Consider the following 21,389-nt stretch of genomic DNA (forward strand, 5'->3'; position numbering starts at 1 on the left):
GTTGAATGCTTGCTTAGCATGTACATGGTCCTGGTTTGATCTTTCACCTTCAAGGGGAAAAAAAAAAGATGAAAAAGTTGTAGATTTCATACCAAGGAATATTGTAAAGATGAAGAATATGCTATAATGCAAAAGAGTTGTTTAATCAAGATGTGTTAGGAAGCTGAAGCAGAAGCTGGTGAAACTCACTGGAGGGTAGAGAAACAGAGCTACAGTTAGTCGTTAGCAATGAGTACCAACAGAGAATAGTATCAACAAGAATCAGCATGGGTACAGAACACTGGCAAAACAGTTTCAGCTTACTAACCTTCTAGACGCCTACCAAACACTTCCCAACAACAGCAGAGTATTTACCAGAATAAGTACATTGTACTTTGGGGTTTAAGTAAGCTTTAATATGTTTGAAAATACTAAAATTATTAAAGTATGTTCTTTGGCCACAGTACAGTTTAATCAAATCACACAGATTTTGAGTTAAATCAAAACTAAAAAACAAGGCAAAATAAAAAAGGTCAATGAAATGTAACATCACAAATCAATAAAGCACTATACATGTAGACTATGTAACACTAAATGTACTTGAGTATATGTGCCTTCCTCCTGAGTTACATACTTAGTTTATTTTAAATGCTGTTTTCAGGGGGAAAAGGAAAGAAAGAAAAGCTTTTCTATCTTAAGAAATCATAGAAAGAGGGCTAGAGAGGGTTCAGTGGTTAAGAGTACTTGCTGGCTTCTGTTTGACTCCCAGCACTTACATGGTTTCCCACATCAACTCCTGACTCCAGTTCCAGGGGTCTAATGTACTCAACTGACTGACTCCGCAGGCAGCAGGCATGCCTGTGGTACAGATACATACATGTGGACCAAATTCTCACACACATAAGATAAATCAAAAATTAAAATTTCAGAATAAGAGCAAACTATGCCCAACTAAGTAAACAGGAAATAGACAATAGCAACTGATACAGAATCAGTGAATTTCAGGGAAGCAGTGAACTGAAGCTGGTTCTCTGAGAAATAAACACAACGGCCAACTCTAACTAGATGCATCAGGATAATAAGAGAGGAGGCAGGAATGAAAGAAACGACTTCTTTGTACATTCTGTGGACTTAAAGAATAAGAAGGAAGTCTTAGGATACAGTGTGTTCAGCAGCTCCTACGGCATGGACAAGTTCTTTTAAAGACATAGAGTGTGTTCTCTCCATTGGTTACAATGTGTTTTGGCAGCATAAACCTGAAATTCTGATCTGGATTTTCTTAGGGTTTTGACACTAGAAGGTTAAGTGACTTCACTTTGCATCTTCCCATATACTCATGAACGCTAGTAAATCATCATTTAGACTTAGATTTCTCCTGTACTAACATGAAAGGAGCTACCTTCCAGATTAGTCTTCCAAATCGTATTTGAAATTGTAGTAACTATTGCTTGATCTCTTAAGGATGGTAATTCTTTTAATTCGATCCTGAATCTCTCTAAGTTGCTTGATTGTTCATCTTAAAGGCTGGTAGGACACATGATCTAAATGTGGAGTTTTGTGTTGAGTCTCTTGTGCCTGTGCTTAGATAAGAATGATTTTCCTTTGTAAATTGAAGGTGATATAATACCTATTTCATGTGTTATAACAAAATAATGTCTTAAAATCTCTTAACAAACTGCATATGCACTTAGATGTCACCTCCTAATATTTCATATTCATTTTATTTTTGAACCAATTATATACTAGAACCTCACAGTAGACTACAAGAAAAAAAGTCAGATTGATAACCTAAAAAATGTTAACTAAAAGGTCTGAAAAACAATTTTGCAAATTTTGCCTGAAAAATAAATTATCTGGAAAGAGAAGGGAATTGGGAGAATGCTTTTAAAGTCCACTAGACTAGAGCCTTACAAGCTAAGTACAGACTTGCAAAAGAGCAGTCCTACCGCTCTTCTCCCAGTGATTTCAATTAGACTCAGAGAAGAGCTGCAGAGGACATGGAGTCCCTCCATGACCTTCACCCAGCTTCCCTTTATAGCATCTTTCCAGTGCAGCATCTCCCAAAGCTCAGAGGTTAACACAGTACACTGACGAATGCAAAACCTAGTTCATATCTGCAGTTAATCATTTCCAGTCTCTACCCCTGGCTTCCATTGAGGCGCCATCTTCATTTAGCTGTAGCTCCTAGTCTTTTCCAGTGTGCTTCCTGACTCCCATGTGCTGGCTGTCCCTTATTTTGTATAACATCTCTCAGCTTGAGTGATCAACTGATGGCATATGTTATGGAGAAGGAGACTACAGAAGTGACATTGACCTCAGGCTGTTGCATAAGATACATGGTGCCAGTGTATGTTACTAGCGATATAATAAATGTGGCTCCTTGGTTAAGATATCAAACAAGACTTTCTACTGTAACTTCTTACTATTCTCTTTGTAATTACCAATTACCATGATAGAGAAACTTTGGGACTATGTAACTGGTATTTTTTTTTTAAACTCTCATACACTAATTTTAGTGTGACTATGCATTGCCAGTGACAGTCAATTGCTTTGGTATTCTTAGAGTGAATTTTCTCATTCCTTCTTTATTTATTCGTAGAGTTTTGTGGAAGAGTTGTTGCTTCTCCTCTATATCAGTATGGACTCCTGAATATCTTATTATTTGTGTAATAACCCAACATTAGTACCTTTTTATGTTTTTATTTTTCTAGGTTTTTTGAGACAAAGTTTTTCTGTGTAGCCCTAGCTGTCCTGGATCTTACTATGTAGACCAGGATGGCCTCAAACTCAGAGACAGGTCTGCCTCTGCCTCCTGAGTGTTGGAATTAAAGGCATGCATCTCTATTCCCAGCTATGAATATAATTTTTTATTGCTTAAGTTGTTTTTGTTTGGGCCATTAGTGTATTTTGAGATGATTTTCATATGAAAATTTGCTTATTTATTTACTCATTCATCTGTTTGTTTGTTATAATGTCAAGGATCCAACCCAGGGCCTTGTACATGCCAGGCAAATGTTCTCTACCACTGAGCCTTATACTCTCAGCCCCTGTTGAGGCCAATTTTGAAAGACAAAAACTTGTTTTTGTTTTGTTTTTTTTTGTTTTAGCAGGATCCTATGAGAGACGGAAGGGTAAGAAATAAGCCACCAAGAATGTCAGGCTTTTTTCTCTCCTTCATTTATGTGTTAAAGTATATTTGGGGACTTTAAGAGGCTAGATCCCAGCCTTCATACTATGTGATTTTTGGAGTTTATAAATGGGTTCTTCCCTGAACTGAGATTTGTTAATAGTGAAGGGAAAAGAACTATTTCTACAGCTGCCATTTCTCACAAAATGATAGATACATCAAAATGCTCTCAAATCATAGATATCAGAACCTTTTAAAGACTGCTAGATTTTAGGTGTAGCTAAGAACATGTTGCTCTGTATTGGATATTTAAATTGACAGGATTAAGAAACTATTGCATGTAGGCTGGGATTCTGCATGTACTTCTAAAGCATCTTTGAAAACTGTTATCAGCGACATTTGTTAGTGTCTTACCTTCCTGTGCTTGTGACTTGGCAGGGTTGTCTGATTCTGAGTGATGAACTGAACCATGCATCACTGGTTCTAGGAGCCAGGCTGTCGGGAGCAACCATTCGAATCTTCAAACACAACAGTGAGTTATTCTAGGCTTGCCATTGGCTTTACTGTCTGGTGATGACAAAGTTATGATAGTAGTAGGAAGTAAAGGCAGCTGAAGTAGAAGATTTAAAGTGTTCTTCTGGTCCAGTCTTTTCAAAAGGCACTTTCTTTAATGAAATAAAAGCAGAATATGGTGGCACGTGATTGTAAACCTAGCACTTGGGAGCATTTTTCATTTGAGGTCAGCTTGAATATGTGTGTGTATCTCAATATCTGTCTATCCATCTATGAATGAATAGAACATATGGTGATGGGATTCCTTTTTGCAATTTTTACTGCCTTCCCTTGATATGACTTTTAGGTTTTTCCATCTCTCCTTTCCTTGTTAGTAAATCTCTGTTCAGATACATTTGCTGGATACATAGCATGTCTTGTCATGATACTAGGAGGAGTAAATAAGATTAGTGAAGAGATGTGAATAGTTAAGCAAGCAACTAAATACAATACAATGACTGGGACCAGCAGGTAAAGAGTTAGCTTCACACACACAAGCTGTGTGATGTGAGTTCAATCCCTGGATCCCACCCGTGTAAAAGAGAACTGACTCCAAAAGTTGTTTTCTTGCTCTACATTTGTGCTGTGGTGTGAGCCTTCCTCATCTCTCATCACACACAGGCACAAGACACACACACTTACAAAGTTTGGTGCTGGAAAGATAGCTCAGTGCTTAAAGAATGTGCACAACTTTTACAGAGGATCTGAGTTTGGTTCCCAGTACCCATTTAAGGCTGCACTCCAGATCGAGGGGATTTGACATCCTCTTCTGACCTCTACAGATATTTGCACTCATGCAGATATAAGCACTCATATTTAAAAATAAAAATGAATCTTAAATTTGTTTAAAGGTACAATAGAGAGTATTTGGGGAGATGGCTCATTCTATAAGGTGTCTGCCACATGGGTGTGAAAACCTGAGTTCTGATCCCTAGCACTGTTGTAAAAAGATGGGCGTGGCACCTCATGCCTATAATCTCAGCACTGGGAGATGGAGAGAGCAAGATCTTTGGGGCTAGCCAGTCTAGTTCAATTGCTGAACTAGAAGTTCAGGAGAGACCATGTCTTAAATAAGGTGGAGTATGATTGAGGAAGACACTTGGCATCAACCTCTCGCCTCTGCAAATACCTATATGTGCATGTGTATCTGCACATGTATGTTTATGCATAAGTTTATATACATATACCACACACATACATACATATATACACATGTTCAAGGAAAAAAAGAACAGACAAATGTTCTGTACAGTAATAAACAAAGATGGTAGGGAATGGTGTCGTCAAACTAAAACTTGTTCCCTAAGTGGATATACATTTGTGCAGTTTTTAAAATTCATAAATCATAGTTTTAAAAAATTAAAGGGCACAAATCATAATCTTAAAAAGTTTATTTAAAAACTTATAAAAATTGTATTTTCATAATTTAAAATACATATAGGGAGAAAGATGATCCAGCTGTATTTAAAATATCATCTCTTGCCAAAATGTATGTATGCAGATGAAATTGTAGAATAATATATAAATATTAGGTCTGTATCTCTGGAAGGAAGGATTGGATGGCAATAACTTATTTTTTATTTTCTTTTTTCTTTTTATCTTAAGTAAAATGTTCTACAGTGAGATTGGAAGTGTTTTGTATGTGATTGAGACTTTTTCATTGTTGTTGTGAAACTTTTAACCATAAATATTGCACCCTTCTTGTCCATACCTGTGACTCTTCCCTATGCTTAAATGTGATGGGTCCAGATACACCAAATCCTATTTGGACTTTTAACTAAAAGCAGCACTGTGCTGACATACTTTCATGATCATCTGATTAGTGTTGAGCACCCTCAGAGTGCCCGTAGAAAAGGGTGTAGGGTGTGCTTTTTGGGGGGGGGTTTCAAGAGAGGGTTTCTCTGTGTAGCTGTGGAGCCTGTCCTGGAACTCGCTCCGTAGACCAGGCTGGCCTCGAACTCACAGAGATCCACCTGCCTCTTGAGTGCTGGGATTTGGATTAAAGGCATGCACCACCACCACTCAGCGGGTATATTTTTAATACCTTTCCAAATAACAAATGTGACATTGGCCACTTGTACCCACTGGCCAACATGGTCTATTATGTATCATTTTAAATCTTTCTGAACCTAATAAGGGCACAGTATTTGGGGTTTTATTTTATTTTTTTAGGTATAGAGCGGGTTTTTTATACAACTATTGTATTTGTAGCTATTTCTTGATAATCCATTCAATCTCAAGCTAATATCTTCTCATTGATTTTAGGAGCTCTTTGTATTGTCCTTTTATGTCACGCTATTTTTATTTAAATGTCTTGTTATTTTGACTTGTCAAAAAAATTTTTTGACTTTCAGGTTGTATTTAATGCTTTTTCGGTAAAGGGGGTCTGTTCTCTCACATTTTCCTTTAGGAGTTTTTTGGCATATTTAAACTTTAATTTACATGGTCTATGATGGAAGAGAGATGGAAATAGTTTTCCTAAGTATGTAATCTGCCCAAGCATTCTTGCTATAGATAGTTCCCTTTGTCTAAAGTTTGTAGACCTTTCCCACTGTTGTTGCTTGCTTGCTTTTTGAGACAGGGTCTTATTATGTAGCCCTGGCTAGCCTGGAACTTAGCGTCTGTCCTAGACTGTCTTTGACTTTACAAGGATTCTCCTTTTCAACCTCCTGTTTGCTAGGATTGCAGCCATGCACTGCCACATTCAGTTTCTTTTTCCTATGATCTTCCTTTTGTCTGAAATGTTGAACCATTGTTTCCTTTCTGTCTCCTTTCTGTATATAAACATAGGAAACAGCTACAGTGAGCACACCTTACTTGTCTCCTGCTCTGGGCTGACAAGCAGTATGCTGATTGCTGTGCTGCAAACACTGAAAGGTGTGGCACAGTCATGACCTTTGCTCATCCTGCTGTGTGTTTTTATCACATTATTTCCCTTTCCTATCAAAGTTCAATTATAAGAAAGGCAAAGTCATGCAATTTTGACCCTTTCTTTCAGTGATAAGCAGTAAAGAACACAGAATTAAAGTGTATAGTGTAGGGCCTCTCACTTGCATGACATATTCCTCATATTTAATGTTGCTTAGATTTTAGGGAGAATTTTTTTAAATGTCATTCAAAACAAATATTTTAAGTATAAAGTCTATAGAGATGGAGACATTGGAGTTCAAAGCATTTGAGAGGAAAACTATGGTCCTAATTAATGATGGCCTCAAATATGCTGTCTTTCAGCAATGCAGCTGATGGAGTGAGCGTGGGACAATCTCAGCTGAGTGCTCTTGTAGAAGGCTACTCAGACCCGAAATAATCACTCAGAAACTGTATTATTTAAATTACCTCTTGGCCAGTCACTTAAGCATGCTAGCTAGCTCTTACATCTAAAATCGACCCATTTCCATTATATTTTATTATGAGGTTTGTGGCCTACCGGCAAGGTTCCACCTAGCAGCTCAAGCCTTTCCTCTGACTCCACCTTCTTTCTCCCAGCATTCAGTTTAGTTTTCTCCATCTAGCTCTATTCTGTCCTGCGTAGGCCCAAAACAGCTTCTTTATTCATTGACCAATAAAAGCAGCACATATGCAGAAGGGCCTCCCACACCAGAGTGCCAAGCTGACTTAAGCTTAGACTCATGCATGTCCCAGACTGGCATATTTTTAACCAGTTGTTTAATAAGCAGCTATTGAATGCATCCTGGGTAAAAGAAAATAGATCATGCACTTTGAAGTTTGTTCTCCATGTTTACTTTTTATTTTTAAAGATATATTTATTTTGTTTTATGTATGAGTGTTTTGCCTGCATGTACATGCTTGCTTGGTACTCACAGAGGTCAGAAGAGGGCATTGGATCCCCTGGAATTGGACGTGTGGGTGGTTATGAATACCCTGTGGATACTAGGACTCAAACCTGGGTCCTCTCCAAGAGCAACAAGTGCTTTAAAACCTTGAGCAGTCTCTCTAGGTCCATACATATTTGCTTTTTAGAAGAAACATATATTTGGGGTGATTTACATACTCTTGTTTTGTCTTTATAGATTTATTTCTGAATGAATCACTTAAAGATGAAGTTTGATTTTAAAAATACAGAAAAGCTAATTCAAAGGCAGAGATTTTCTATCTAACCATCTAAAGCAATCAATTACCAGTCATTTAATTTTGTTGATTGCTTTGAACATTTGTCACATTTAGATGTCAGTTAATGAAGCAATATCAACATCTTTTCTGTTCAGCTTTAATTATGCTAATATCCTTTGCTATCTGAGACACTTCTAAATAAGAAATGTATATTCTCATTTTTCTGTTACTGTTAGAAAAAAAGCACTTGGGGACTGAATTCTTTCTTTGTGCCATAGATATGCAAAGCTTGGAGAAGCTTTTGAAAGATGCCATTGTTTATGGTCAGCCTCGGACAAGAAGGCCCTGGAAGAAAATCCTAATCCTTGTGGAAGGCATATATAGGTACTCTTGCTCTACTGCGCTTACCTATGATCTCGGCCTGTAAAGTCATGTAACTAAGGAGACAGTGCTCATGACTTGTTAAAAATACCTGAGAACAGGAGGCACTAAGCCCAAAGGTCTTTAAGTCTGTATGGTACACAGCTTTCAGATCCTTCTTCTATCAAAGTTATTTTTCAACTTTTTATGAAAGCTTATGTATAAAAGATTGTAATTTATCAAAAACAAATGACAAAGCTAGAAGTGTTGGTACATACCTGTAACTCCAGCACTCTACCACAGTGGCTATGCTCTAGCATACACGAGAACCTGGGTTCAATCTCCAGCAACAAAAACTAACTTCAAAATAACTAAAAATACATTACTTTTTGTTATTTTATGAGAGATGGTCTCATGTGGCCCACACTGACCTTAAACTCCTAATTCTGCTTCTGCCTCTGCCTCTTGGGTGCTGGGATTTACATGCATATGCCCCCATACCAGGTTGTATTTTAATTTTAAGATTTTTTTCTTTTGTTAATTTGGACAACCTATCTTAGATTTCTATTGCTGTGATACAGAGCATGACCAAAAACAACTTTGATAAAAAAGACATATCCTAGGCCACAGTCCACTGAAGGAGTCCCTGGGCAGGAACTCAAGGCATGTACAATGAATCCAAAGTCTAATGTTACTTGTAATTGCAAGTTTTAGACTCTTGTGGGGGGGATGTGGCCCAGTGGTAAAATGCTTTCTTAGCATATGCAAGGCCCCAGCTTTAATCCCTAGCCCCACAAAAGCAAATAGAAATAATCTGCTGTAACTTTAATTCTTTCTGTTTTGAAATAAAATCAGTTACAGTGCGGAACTTACTTTTGAGAAGTCAGCCTCCTGTTTCCTGCCCAGTCAGTGTACCGCATAACTTGGTTTTAAACCAGAGGTGGAACTTTCAGATTTATTTTGAAAAGCAATAACCTCAAAACATTAAAAATAAAGTGGCCAGTTGCTAATTTTAAGAGTTAAAAAGTCTCAGTGTTTGTGTTTTTTTTAACCCTGTTTTGCCAGCATGGAAGGGTCTATTGTTCGCCTTCCTGAAGTGATTGCTCTCAAGAAGAAGTACAAGGCGTACTTGTATCTGGATGAGGCACACAGCATTGGGGCCCTTGGTCCTTCAGGGCGAGGTGTGGTAGACTACTTTGGCCTGGATCCCGAGGATGTAGATGTTATGATGGGAACGTTCACAAAGAGCTTCGGTGCTTCTGGAGGATACATTGGAGGCAAGAAGGTAAAGCATGCCTTTAGATGGCCGATTAGAGATCAAGAAAGGCTGTTGATTTGGAAACTGTCTAGTTGGTGGGTCCTGTGGGGCTCCTGAATGGGCTGTGGCTCATGTTCTATTGCTGGTGGACTTCCTACTTCAGCCTGGGGAGTGGCTCTGATGTTGCTTGCTGGGCTGAAGGCTGGTTCTGTTCATTGTTTGTTGTGTGCTCATTGGAGCTTCTTTCTACCCTACATTCTGGTCTGAGAGATAGAACACTCTTTTGTAAGAGAGCGCACAGTGGTGCTTCCTGTTTGCCACAGTCTTCTGTTGGGTTTGAGTTGTGCTCACACTTTCAAAGGGTTGTCACAGGAATCAACAAAAATGGAAGATCGGAACGCACAAACAAAAAGAGATGGTTTTGTTAGCTGTAATACACTGTAAAGCATCTATTCAACTTTAAAATTATGTATGAGCTGTAAGGCAGTTAAGAATCCATACAAAATGATGGACACTGTCTGCATTTGAATGTGTTTTTACCCTGTAAGACCTAGGGGAAAGCATTTTCGACTTTTTGGTTTTCTTATCAGTAAAAGTAAATGGAGGGGGGATTTGTAATGTGATACTGGCTTAAAATGACGTGTGCCTGTGCTGCAGCACAGATGTACTTTGTGAACATGTTAACCTAAGTCAGTCACAAAAGGCCATATTTTATGTTGGTTTTCTTTTCTTTTGTGTGCGTGTGTGTTTGTTTATCTAGAATAGGTATGGAAACAGAATGTAGATTAGTAGTTGCCATGGGTTAAGGAGATGGGGAAATGGAAAGTAATTTTTGATGGATATGATGTTGCCTTGTTGGGTTATGAAAATGTTCTAAAATTAGGTAATGGTAAGGGCTGCACCACTCTGACTATGCTAAAATCCATTGAATTGTACACTTTACAGAGGTGACTCTGGTGGAATGTGGCTTATATTTCCATAAAGCTATGACTTAAAGAAGAACTTGGGTCAGGCCTGTAGTTCAGTAGTAAAGAACTGGCCTGGCATGTATTCTGACCTCAGTTTGACTCTCGGACAGAAAAAAGAAAAACTTGTTGTAATGCCATTAAGAAATGTATGCCAAGCATCACACTAGTAAATGCTCATAAATGTTCTGAATGTCTTCTTAAAACTAAACTAGAGCCTTAAAGAACAGTCATTCTCAGTGTATGCAGTGTGGCTATCGTCCTTAACCAGAGCTTGCCCTACCCTAATGGGAAAGCCCAAGGCTACCACCTTGTCTGACAAGAGAGGGAACTATATTTGCCTCTGCTTCCAACAGACACATGTTCAGCATTAACTCACAACAGTAACAAAGACAAGGATATTTTTTATTAATCTTTTTTAAAAGTTAACATAAAATCGTAGCTAGAGGAACCTGAAGTTTTGTAACAAAACTCCAACAACCCACAGAAGCATCCATAGGAAAACAGATTTAGTTTAATTTTCTGTGATTGATGGTTGTTCACTAGACTCGTGCTAATAGAAACTAAATATTTTTTGAAGGAACATGGAAACTACTGGGGGTTTGGTTCAGACAGCAGTGCAGCATAGACCAGGAACCTGAGGGTCCTTGTGCCACCCCAGGTCATAAACAAAATGACCTTGGAAGGATATGTGGTGCTAATAGCAGCACAAACAAACAAGCAGGAAGCAAGAAGTCTGTGTATTCATTGAAAATAGCTTGTTTATCTGTAAGAAATGCTTTGTTTTGAAGGCATGTGGTATCAGCCAGATCTCCTCTTGATGATCACATTAAGTTTCACTCAATTCAGAAAGTTTCATGAAACCTCGTCAGGAGACCTACATCATAGTAGATTTCATAGTACAGTTTTCTCAATTGGATTATGGGCTGCATAGGTTCTGACACATTTACTTGTACGCTTTGTGTTCGCCAGAGTTAGGTGATCAGAGGAAACACTGGAAATTCTGATGAGTGGGATGGACCCAGAAGTTATGGACCTATTTGCATGAAAGATGGTGTTATAAGAAGCCACACAGTAGAGAGGAATCTGACCTAATGCCAGGTTCTGTTCTTCTATAGCATCACATTGTTCAATACCTACAGGTGGATAGAATGAATTAGACCAGTCAGGTCAGCCCAGAAGCAGAACCTTAGGTAGACTTTGTAGGGTGATCTGATCAAGAACTTGTGGAAGGCTTTAAGTCAGGAAAATGTGTGACCACCTTATTTGTTTGTTTTTGTTTTTTCAAGACGGGGTTTTTCTCTGTAGCCCTGCTGTCCTGGAACTTACACTGTGGACTTCTTACTCCTCAGGGAGCCGCCTGCCTCTGCCTCCTGACCACTGGTGTCAGTGCTCTCTTCTGTTTAGGTGTCTGTGCCACTCTTACTGTGAGGTGAAGTGTGTGTAGAAAAGCCATTTACTGTACGAAGCGTTGCGTAATACTTGTGAACACTTCAGCTTGGATTGTGCATGGTATATTTTTGCAGGCATTATCCATAGTCCTCACAAAATACACTTCTATTCTTACTAGCCATTGGCCTCAGTCTAACAACTTGGAGTTGTTCAGGTAAATTCTGGTAGAGTTGTACATACCTCTAAAAGTTGTATGACTTTTCCTGGGAAGGCTTAAACAAATATCTGTCCACTCCAGATTGGACATTGGTGACAAAATAAAGACATCGATAATTGATTGCCATTAGAAAGACCCATTTTCAGTTGCTAATGAGACAAAGCTTACTTTAGAAGTTAACTGGTAAATATATATTGCTATGAATTAAAGATAATAAATCATATAGGGTATCATTTAAGAATTGATATGACATATTTGTGCTTTGAGGTACAATTTTGAGAGTTTTAGAAGCAGCAGACTATTTTACTATTTATTTGGTTTTAGTATATGCTACTGATCATCCCTCTTTACTTAAGACATTGTCTCACTTTGTAGCCCAGATTAGCCTTAGACTTGCAATCCTCCTGCCTCATCGTCCAGAGATTAGGGTGATAGGCATGTGCCATCACACAACAGATTCTTGTGCATATTTTATTTTTAAAGATTTAATCTGTGTGGTGGAGGTGCATGACTTTAATCCCAGCATTTAGGAGGCAGAAACAGAGTGATCTCTTGAGTTTGAGGCCAGCCTGTTATACAGATTGAATTCCAGGACAGTTAGGGCTACACAGAGAAACTGTGTCTTGAAAAAACAAAACAAAATAAAACAAAAGATTTAAATGAGAATCTAGGGAGTGGCTTAGCAGCTGAGAGTACCTGTTGTTCTTGGAGAGGATCTGGGTTCAGAATGTATAGGCTTCTCACACATACACATACACATGTGCAGGCAAAAACCTCACATACATAAAATAAGCCTTAATTAAAGACTTAAATGATAGTAAAAGGTACAGGAAAGCAATTGAAACTGATATAAAATCAGTTGTGTTTTTTTTTAATCATCCTGACGAGGATGATTAAAATGTATTTTACTCAGTGGTAATATTCTAATGAAAGACATAATGAAGTTCTACCAATTTATGTATCAATTTGTGAATCTCCTTCCAAAGAATATTGGGAGGGGCGGAATACTACAGATTGAACTGAGGAACCTCACACCTGCCTAGTGTTTCTACACCACTGAATGACGCACTCCGAGCCCAGGAAAATTGTTATTTAGGAATATAAAGATGGTCTGTAAATGTATAGGATGAGACACAAATGACACTTAGAAGTAAATTATTATACCTCAAAAAGCAATTTTGCGCTCTTAATTCATAACATTAAATGATATGTTCTTTGACTTTAGAGTGATCCTTTAAAAATGAATTTGAAAACCAAAACCCAAGACTTTGCTGTGTCTGACATCTTTGTTGGCCAGTTGTGAGCTCTGATGGTGTTAGTTGACCTTGAATCTCTGTTTAGCGTCCTATTGCAGGCTTTTGAATGAAAGAGTCCAATAGCACCTAGAAGGAAGGTGCTTGCATACTGTGTGCTCAGGACCTGCCTCTAAATATCTGCCTCTGCTTCCACAGGCACTGATAGACTACCTGCGCACACATTCTCACAGTGCTGTGTATGCCACGTCGATGTCCCCACCTGTGATGGAGCAGATCATCACCTCCATGAAGTGCATCATGGGGCAGGATGGCACCAGCCTTGGTAGGTCTTTGGCTTAGTAAAAACTTAGCAGCCAACTGTGTTCTTTTGGTTGAGATTTTTTTCTAAATAAGGAGTCAGGCTTTCAATGGGCTTTGGTTTCCGTAGACCCTTTTAAGTGTATTAAAGACACACACCTTGAGAACTATACTGGCTCCCTCCTGTGGAATTTTTGTTTATTCTCTCTTTGTAGCTCTGGCTGCCTTGAATTCACAGCCTCTGCCTCCCAAATGCTGGGGTTAGAGGTGTGCACCCCCACTGCCATGCCTGATTTACATGCGATGAGACTTTTTCTTGCTGTCCTACAGTGCTTTTAATTTAGGACATTTGCCTTCAGGGTCTTTCTTAATCACATCTTTTTATGTGGAAATGTGTGTATCATCATCAGTAGCATGTTTCCAGAGTAAATGTCCTTGATTTAAAACCTTTTTAAGAGGGCTGGAGAGATGGCTCAGGTTAAGAGCACTGGCTGCTCTTCCAGAGGACCTGAGTTCAATTCCCAGCAACTACATGGTGGTTCACAACCATTTATAATGAGATCTGGTTCCCTCTTCTAACATGTAGGCATACAGGTCAACAGCACATTGTATGCATAACAAATAAATTAAAAAAGAAAAAAACCTTTTCAAATGAGATGTGCATTCAAAAGAGCTGCAGTTACTTAAATGTATTTGAAATGAGCAATAAAAGATGTTGTCTGGTTTATTAATTTGTATCACCAGAGGGCAGTGTTGACCAGTTACTATGAAAGGAGGGTAATTTGTTTTTGCTGTTTTTACTTTTAAAAGTCTTTTCAGGGGTGGGACATGTGACACAAGTCTGTAATCCTGGCACTTGGGAGGTGGAAACAAGAAAATTAATTGTCCAAGGTCATCCTCAGCTAAATATTTTGAGGCCTAGCTCATAAACAAAAACAAATAAAAGTAAAAATGTTTTTCTACTAGCAGTATGACAGCAACTTAATTTAACTTGCTCTCGTGCTGTTTCTGAGGCATTGTGGCTCTGGCAGATTTCACATCCTCAGCCGTGGTTTCTCTACTCTAATACATGGTACTATGATGTATAGCTCTAGATGGGCTAGAGCCTGCATTGGAAACAGTTAAGTAGAATAGCTGGTTTTGACTAAGACTTTTCTAAAGTCAAAACTGATTCTATATTTGTGATCCTGTTATCTCTATGGAGAGACTTTTGGAAATAATGTTGTCAGCTTCAGTTTTATGAATTTGTCTGTTCAAGAAAAAGGTTTATGGGCTGGAGAGATGGCTGAGAGGTTAAGAGCACTGACTGCTCTTCCAGAGGTCCTGAGTTCAATTCCCAGTAACCACATGGTGTCTCACAACCATCTGTAATGAGATCTGGTGTCCTCTTCTGGCCTGTAGCAGACATGCAGACAGAATACATAATTAATAAATCTTTAAAAAAAAAAGCAAGCAAGAAAGAAAAAGGTTTATTAATTGTGCTTCACAGTGTCTGGGACTGGGATCAGCTTAGAAGGTTCCAGTGCTAGAGGACTGAGATGAGTGGGGACAGGGATCATCTGTCAGCCTCTTCACTGACCATTGGAAGGCTTGCCATGCTTGCTGTGGTAATGAAACTTTTAAGTGATTTAGTTGAATCTAAGCATACTATCATGAGCCTTCCTTGCACACCACCAGAGCTGATGTCAGCTGGGCATTAGTCTGAGGAGGAGGAAGCTGTGGAGAGCAAATGCATCATATTTCGGCCCTTCCTCAGAAGACTTGGCACCTGTCTGTTTCAGCATACCTTGTGGCATGTAGAAATTCCCATGAAGATGCAGGAGCCTCAGTGCAAAGGCAGTCTTTACAGTAAAAGGAAATGCCACACTAAGGCCTGTTGACCTCAGTGCTTGCACAAGTGGGAAGAGTGTATATTGTAAAGTGTCATTTGAAAAATTCAAGTTATGACAGGCTGGTAGGTGAAAAAAATGAGAGCCTAGGAAGTTCCGAAAAGTCCACCAGACACTTGGAAAGCTAGCTTGTCCTTCATGCATCACTGACCATATTCTGTGGTGGATTTTAGCTCCAATATCTTTTTATTAAAGTAAAATATTTAGAAAAATCAACTAAGAGATTTAAAAAAAAATTTCAGAACTGCACTTGGATGTAAAATAATATAGTGCTTTCTATACAGTACATTGCTTGTGTAGTTGAATGCTACCAGTATGACCAAGTCAGAGATAAAGTAAACTCCAAAAGTACATGTAACAGGAAGCTTTTACAATGATTCCAGAAGTCACTTTACAGAAAGAAAACACTGTCTGCATTTAGTTTCTAAAGAACCTAGATAAATCTCTTACTAGTGTAAAAGAGACTTGAGTAGGTTGAAGTTTAATTAAAATTAGTCTTGAACTGTTTGAATTAATCCAGTAAAAGACTTGCTAGTGAGGTGTTAAATGATCCAGAGAACCGTCAACAACTAATTTAGGAGTAGACACTACCCTATCTTTGAGAATCATCAACTTGATCCCGAGGAGAGCTGCATGCTACTCAGAACTGACAGCTTTTGACATTTCCCCAACACTGCCTTCCAAGTCCAGGAGTGTCTGCCTTCTGCTTTTTCCTTTAGTGTTGTGCTTTAATGGATTTTGTTTAGAAGCTCAGCCAGATCAGTGAGAGAGGAGAGAATGGGCAGAGTGCAGTGATTAGAAAGAAGGACAAGGGCAGAGTGCATTTCCTGGTGTGGTCGTCCTTTCCTTGAACATTTGAGCAGTTTTTCCTGGGCTGAGCTTGAGGCCTGTGACTTAATGCCTAAAGCACTGCTGTCAAGAAACATCTGTCAGCGAGCGTTACCTGCTCTGTGTTGGAGTTGAACAAGATGTGCTCCACGTCTTTAAAACTGCCCTGCAGCTTGGCAGGGTAAGATTCCTGGAGGAACTAGTCCCAGAGTCGAAACATCCTCCTTTGTTCACCTTGCTCCTTTCTTAATTCCCTCTGCCCCTCCCTCTAAACAACCTCCTTCCACACCGCATCCCCAGTGAAACCATAAGTTTCCTACAACACAGTAAAAGTTATTTGAGGCCAACTCAGATCTAACATGCTTAATCAAACTTAAGTGAGCTTTTTCTTTGTAGCGCCTCTTACAGATTGCTATAAATGAAAGAAAAATTTCTTTTGTAAATTAGTTGCTTTATTGTCTAACACAAAAGGCCTTTTAACCAATGGCTTAAACTTTTTAAAATCAGAAAGCATTAAGACCACTTTACAGGTGGGGAAATTTGAGCTCACACGTGGGGCAAGTTCTTTCTGTATCTTGTTTCCAAATAGGATGTGGCTTTCCTCAGTTCATCTGCTTCTACTTCTGATTATAGTCAGTGTTTTATTAAAACAGGCTGTTTTGTGGCCTCTTACTAATTTTCTCATTTTGTTCAGCTAATTTTCCACAAAACAGCTGAATTTCCTAGTGAATGGTCATGCTGACAGTGACAGCCACTGGGGCATTTGACTGCCTGTCTCCACTCTGTGACTCAGCAAGCTTTTTACCACCGCACCGCTGCTACCCTCCAGCGCCCCCCCCCCCCCGCTCCCTCCCCCCCAGCTCAGAAGCAGTTCTGCCGCTCAAGAGTCTTTCAGGGATGTGAACTGTGTGTGCTTCCTTCTCCCACTCTCATCTCTTTTTTCAAAATCCAAATGCAAATAAAAGTTTTTTACAATAAGAACCTTCTTTTTGTGTCTTGTTGCAGTCAGTTTGAAGCTGGCTTTTGAGATGTCCACAAGCATCAGGCTGGAAGCTAGGCCTTGAACAGATGTACACTTGGCCATTAAATGGAACATTGTTCTTAGAATACCTAAGAAAGGCGTTTAGGTTCCCCTGGGGTGGGAAAAGAGCCCTGAACCAGAGGCCCCTCGTTTGGAGATGTGGTTGCATGCTACGTACGGTGAGGCTCAGTCTTAAAATTTCAGGGATTAAAGTAGATAGATTTCCTTAGTTCTATTTAAATTTTTTGGGTTGGTTCATTTTTATAGTCAGATTTATTTTAAAGATTTTTCCCTGCAATTTTTATGTCTGTTTATTTGAGCTGGGACATTAGTCTTTATCCTCACCATCCTGGATTTGTGGCCTCTGTGGCTTAGTCTGTGTTGAAGAACATATCTAACTTTGTACACCACAACACGATTGGCATTGCTTCTTTCCCCCAGAATTGTTTCTGAGGGTTTTGTCTAGAAGAGTTGGTGATAGCAGTCCTTCAACTTTGAGACGGTTGCTGCTCAGAGACTTAGTAAGTATATTCCAGTAACAAGATAGAGGGGCCAGTTATCCTCTGACAGCTCCCCAACAAGAGATGAGAGCATGCCAAAGGATTGGTTTATCCTTAGTGCTTCCTGGACTTTCTAGTTACCTAAATGTTTGATTTGTATGTTCCTGTCATCTACCTTAACAGTGTGATGAAATGTTAAAGAAGAAAGCCTATCCATGATGCTTTTACTTTAAAAGTTTTTCATCCCAGGGCCTTGTACATAGCACAAGGAGCTGTGCCTCTGAGCTCCACCTCTTCCTCCGTGAATGCTTCTTTAACACAGTAGAGCAATTCTGTTCAAGAGGGACTGTACAGGTGCCGCGACCGCCAGCTACAGTGAAGTCTTGTCCTAGGAAGAGCAATTAATTGAGTTCAGTTCTGACTTCAACCAGGAAATACAGGGATTTGTTGTCAGTAGAGAGAAAATATCAGGGTAAGGGTGCTCCTTACCTTTAGAGTCTTTGCTGAAGGCAGACAGGGCAATAAAATACCATGTGCGGGGGATTTTCTCTAATATGATTTGCAGGATTGTTCATCTTGACCAATCTGGACTCCTCAAAGTCGGGAAACTAATGTGTGATTTGGTCAGAAAAGTCTTGGGAGAGGTTGACGTTAGTGTGAGGAGAGAGTCTTCATCAGTGTCAGAAGGACCTTCTAAAAGTAAACTCAGAACTTCATCAGAGACATATTAAGGAGGTAGTGCCTGACCGTGTTTATACGCAGGGAAGCTTAAAAACCAGCACAGGAGCACACCCTGTCCCGCCAGTGTGAGCCAGGTGCGTGCCTGTAATCACAGGAGGATTGGAAATTTAAGGCTGGCCTGGGCTAGGTGGGGCCCTGTCTCCCCACTCCCCACAAAAAGGATTCTTATTCCCCTCAAACCACTGATAATTATTGTCACCAGGCTCCTAGCATTTTGAAAACAGAAGACAAACTAGCATTTAAAAGACTTAACTTGTTATTTATGTAGATTTTAAAGCTTGTTTACATCAGAGAGCACCAAACCTAAATCTACCCACAAGAAAAAGGGAAGCAAGAAGTGTGATGTTTGGCAGTAAAGCCAAGCTGCCAGTTTTCATCATTTTCAGGGACCTAACTGCTTAGGACCCTGGCCCCTGACATCCAGGCTGGGATGTTAGAATTCAGCTAGGGAGGGAAAATTGAGACCCAAGGTCAGGATTGGGCGTATTGCTTGGAATTAATTTTTTTGTTTTCCCCTCCCCATTTTGACTGTGTGTGTGTCTCCAGACAAGGTTTCTCTGTAGCTCTGTCTGGAACTAGCTCTTGTAGATCAGGCTGGCCTCGAACTCACAGAGATCCGCCTGCCTCTGCCTCCCGAGTGCTGGGATTAAAGGTGTGCCACCACCGCCTGGTTTAAAAATCCCAAAGTCTTTAGAAATAGCATACAGATAGCCTTGGCCAATAAATGTTTTCCTTAATGTTCATTTTTTTTTTTATCAGTTTGTAAACTAACTTACTACCTTGTTATCTGACTCTGAAATTACCAGCTTAAAACCAAGCAGGCCTTTTCCAGTAATTGCCCTTATTTGCTACCCTCTGGGTCTGGAGGTGGATGCCTGACTACACTACCCAGTAGAATTCCTCATCCCTTGTGTTATCTATAGTCCAGCTCCGTCAGAGGATAGAATAGTCTCTAGACAAATTAAGACTGTCTTGGACTAGGGAAGTAACTGAGTTGTAGAATGCTCGCATAACATGCTAAAGATTCTGGGTCCAAGGGGAGGGGAGGGGAGAAGCGGGGAGTGGGACTCAATCCTGAATGAGTTGGCACCCTTTAAAATTTGGTTCTTTATTTTTTTCAAAGGCTCTTGGCCTCTTTTCTTCCTTTTGTTCGGGGCCCTGTGTTACTGACTGTGCATTAGCAACCCTTCTGCTAAACTTTTGATTATATTGAATCAACAACGCTAAGCCCTTGCCCCTGCTGCTTGTTGCACATCCTGTGGCAGTCCTCAGGAAATCCTATTTTTTGGCATTGAAACGAATTAAAGGATTAAGCCACTACAAGGGAGGGGGTGATAAATTCTGCTTGTTGGAGGAATTTACCGGCCTGGTAAGCTGCTCTCATTCCCATATGGAGATGGAGAGCCAAGGGGCTGCTTTGATGTCCTTTGGTCTGGCAGTGACTCTAGCTGGGCACTTTGATGCTTGGTCTCCAGCCTAGCAAAATGGGGGCTCAGAGTTGATGAACCTGACTCCCACCCCTTTGCTCCAGCCCACTCTTGTTTCCTAGAAGCCTGTACAACTGTCCTTTACAAGGTGCTTCACTGAGGCATTCAGTATCTTAGTTATTAGAAACCTGTTGAAGGTGCATTTATTTCTTTTCCTTGGGACTCTTAATTGGCTAACAAAGATTTTTTTTCTTGATGCCATTTTTAGGAATTTAAGGGGAATATGTTAGTTTATCTTGCATTTTAGTTAACATTTATTTTGGTTTTGTCTTTAATAGGGTTTTGACGTAAGGTTTTCCGTCTTTCACTGAGTTAGTTAGAAAACCAGCAGAACAGATTTCAGTTACCAGTGCAATTTGGTTTTTTAAGCCTCGTTCATTTTTTTTTCCTTTACATGTTCTATCCTTACCTTCTCAAGTCCAGACACTGCTTTACAATATTTTTAGATGTGATGATCTGGATTTCAGTCTAAGTCTACATCCTTAAAGGCCAAGTGAGTTATGTGCTCACTGTCATGTTTTCCCAACTCTTCCTCCCTCCTTAGACACTAATGGGGCTCTCCGCACATCCTGTGGGGGGACTTGTGACAGTTTAGAATCTGCTGATCCAGAAAGTTTGTGAAGTTTTATTCCTGTTCTACACAATTCATAGCTAAAATATCTAAACGTGAAAATTGTGGAGTAGAAGTTCCTTAAAGTTTAGTCTTTATATTTTTCTAGTGACATGGAAATGAACTTCAGCTTATTAGTGAGACTCATAAGATGGGCAGCGATTATGCTAACAAACGCCAAACGTCTGCCATCATTACAGAAAGGATTTTAGTGAGTGTTTGATGGTTTTTGTTTTTCTGCTTACCTTCAGTTTTTAATGCCCCCTCCCACACACACATGTTCTTATAAGAATAGAATCAGAGTATGACCACACTTTTTGGTTTTTCAAGACAGGGTTTCTCTGTGGGACAGTCCTGACAGTCCAGGAACTCCCTATGTAAACGAGGGTGGCCTCAAACTCAGAGATCCACCTGCCTCTGCCTCCTGCACACGTTTGTTTCTGTTGTTCTAGATTTTGCCGCAGTTTGGGGGGGGTATGTTGTTATTGTTGTTTTGGTTTTTGTTTGTTTTTTGTAAGTAATATGTACCCTTCAGTGTTTCCTATCAGTACTCATCAATGATAGGGTCTCTTCCTTGGATGTCTAAAGAGTTGGGGTGTTCATTTGTTTTGTTGACCCAGGGTCTCTACACAACCCTGTTTGTCCTGGAACTAGTTATGTAGACCAGACTGGCCCCCAACTCACAAAGGTCCACTTGTTCCTGCCTCTAGAGTACTAGGTTTAAAGGCATGTGCTACCATGCATGGCTTAAAGAGCCAGACTTTGTTTTGTTGTGGTTGATCAAGGATGAAAGGAGTACTTGGCCCATTTATATTTGATATGGACAGAGTATTTTGTTT

At 39.6% G+C, this 21,389-nt stretch overlaps 1 protein-coding gene across 1 annotated transcript in view; it reads left to right on the plus strand.

Moving 5' to 3' along the window:
• The window catches only part of Sptlc2 (serine palmitoyltransferase long chain base subunit 2), a 73,060-nt gene that overhangs the window by 35,163 nt on the left and 16,508 nt on the right, over positions 1-21,389 (plus strand). Inside the window, exons 6-9 of the mRNA XM_048449310.3 lie at positions 3,545-3,638; positions 8,008-8,113; positions 9,155-9,374; positions 13,373-13,499. Coding sequence (XP_048305267.1) covers positions 3,545-3,638; positions 8,008-8,113; positions 9,155-9,374; positions 13,373-13,499 — 547 coding nt within the window. The remainder of the gene's footprint in view (positions 1-3,544; positions 3,639-8,007; positions 8,114-9,154; positions 9,375-13,372; positions 13,500-21,389) is intronic.

This window comes from Myodes glareolus, chromosome 11 (genome assembly GCF_982192425.1).
Source record: "Myodes glareolus chromosome 11, mMyoGla1.1, whole genome shotgun sequence".
Taxonomy (NCBI): domain Eukaryota; kingdom Metazoa; phylum Chordata; class Mammalia; order Rodentia; family Cricetidae; genus Myodes; species Myodes glareolus.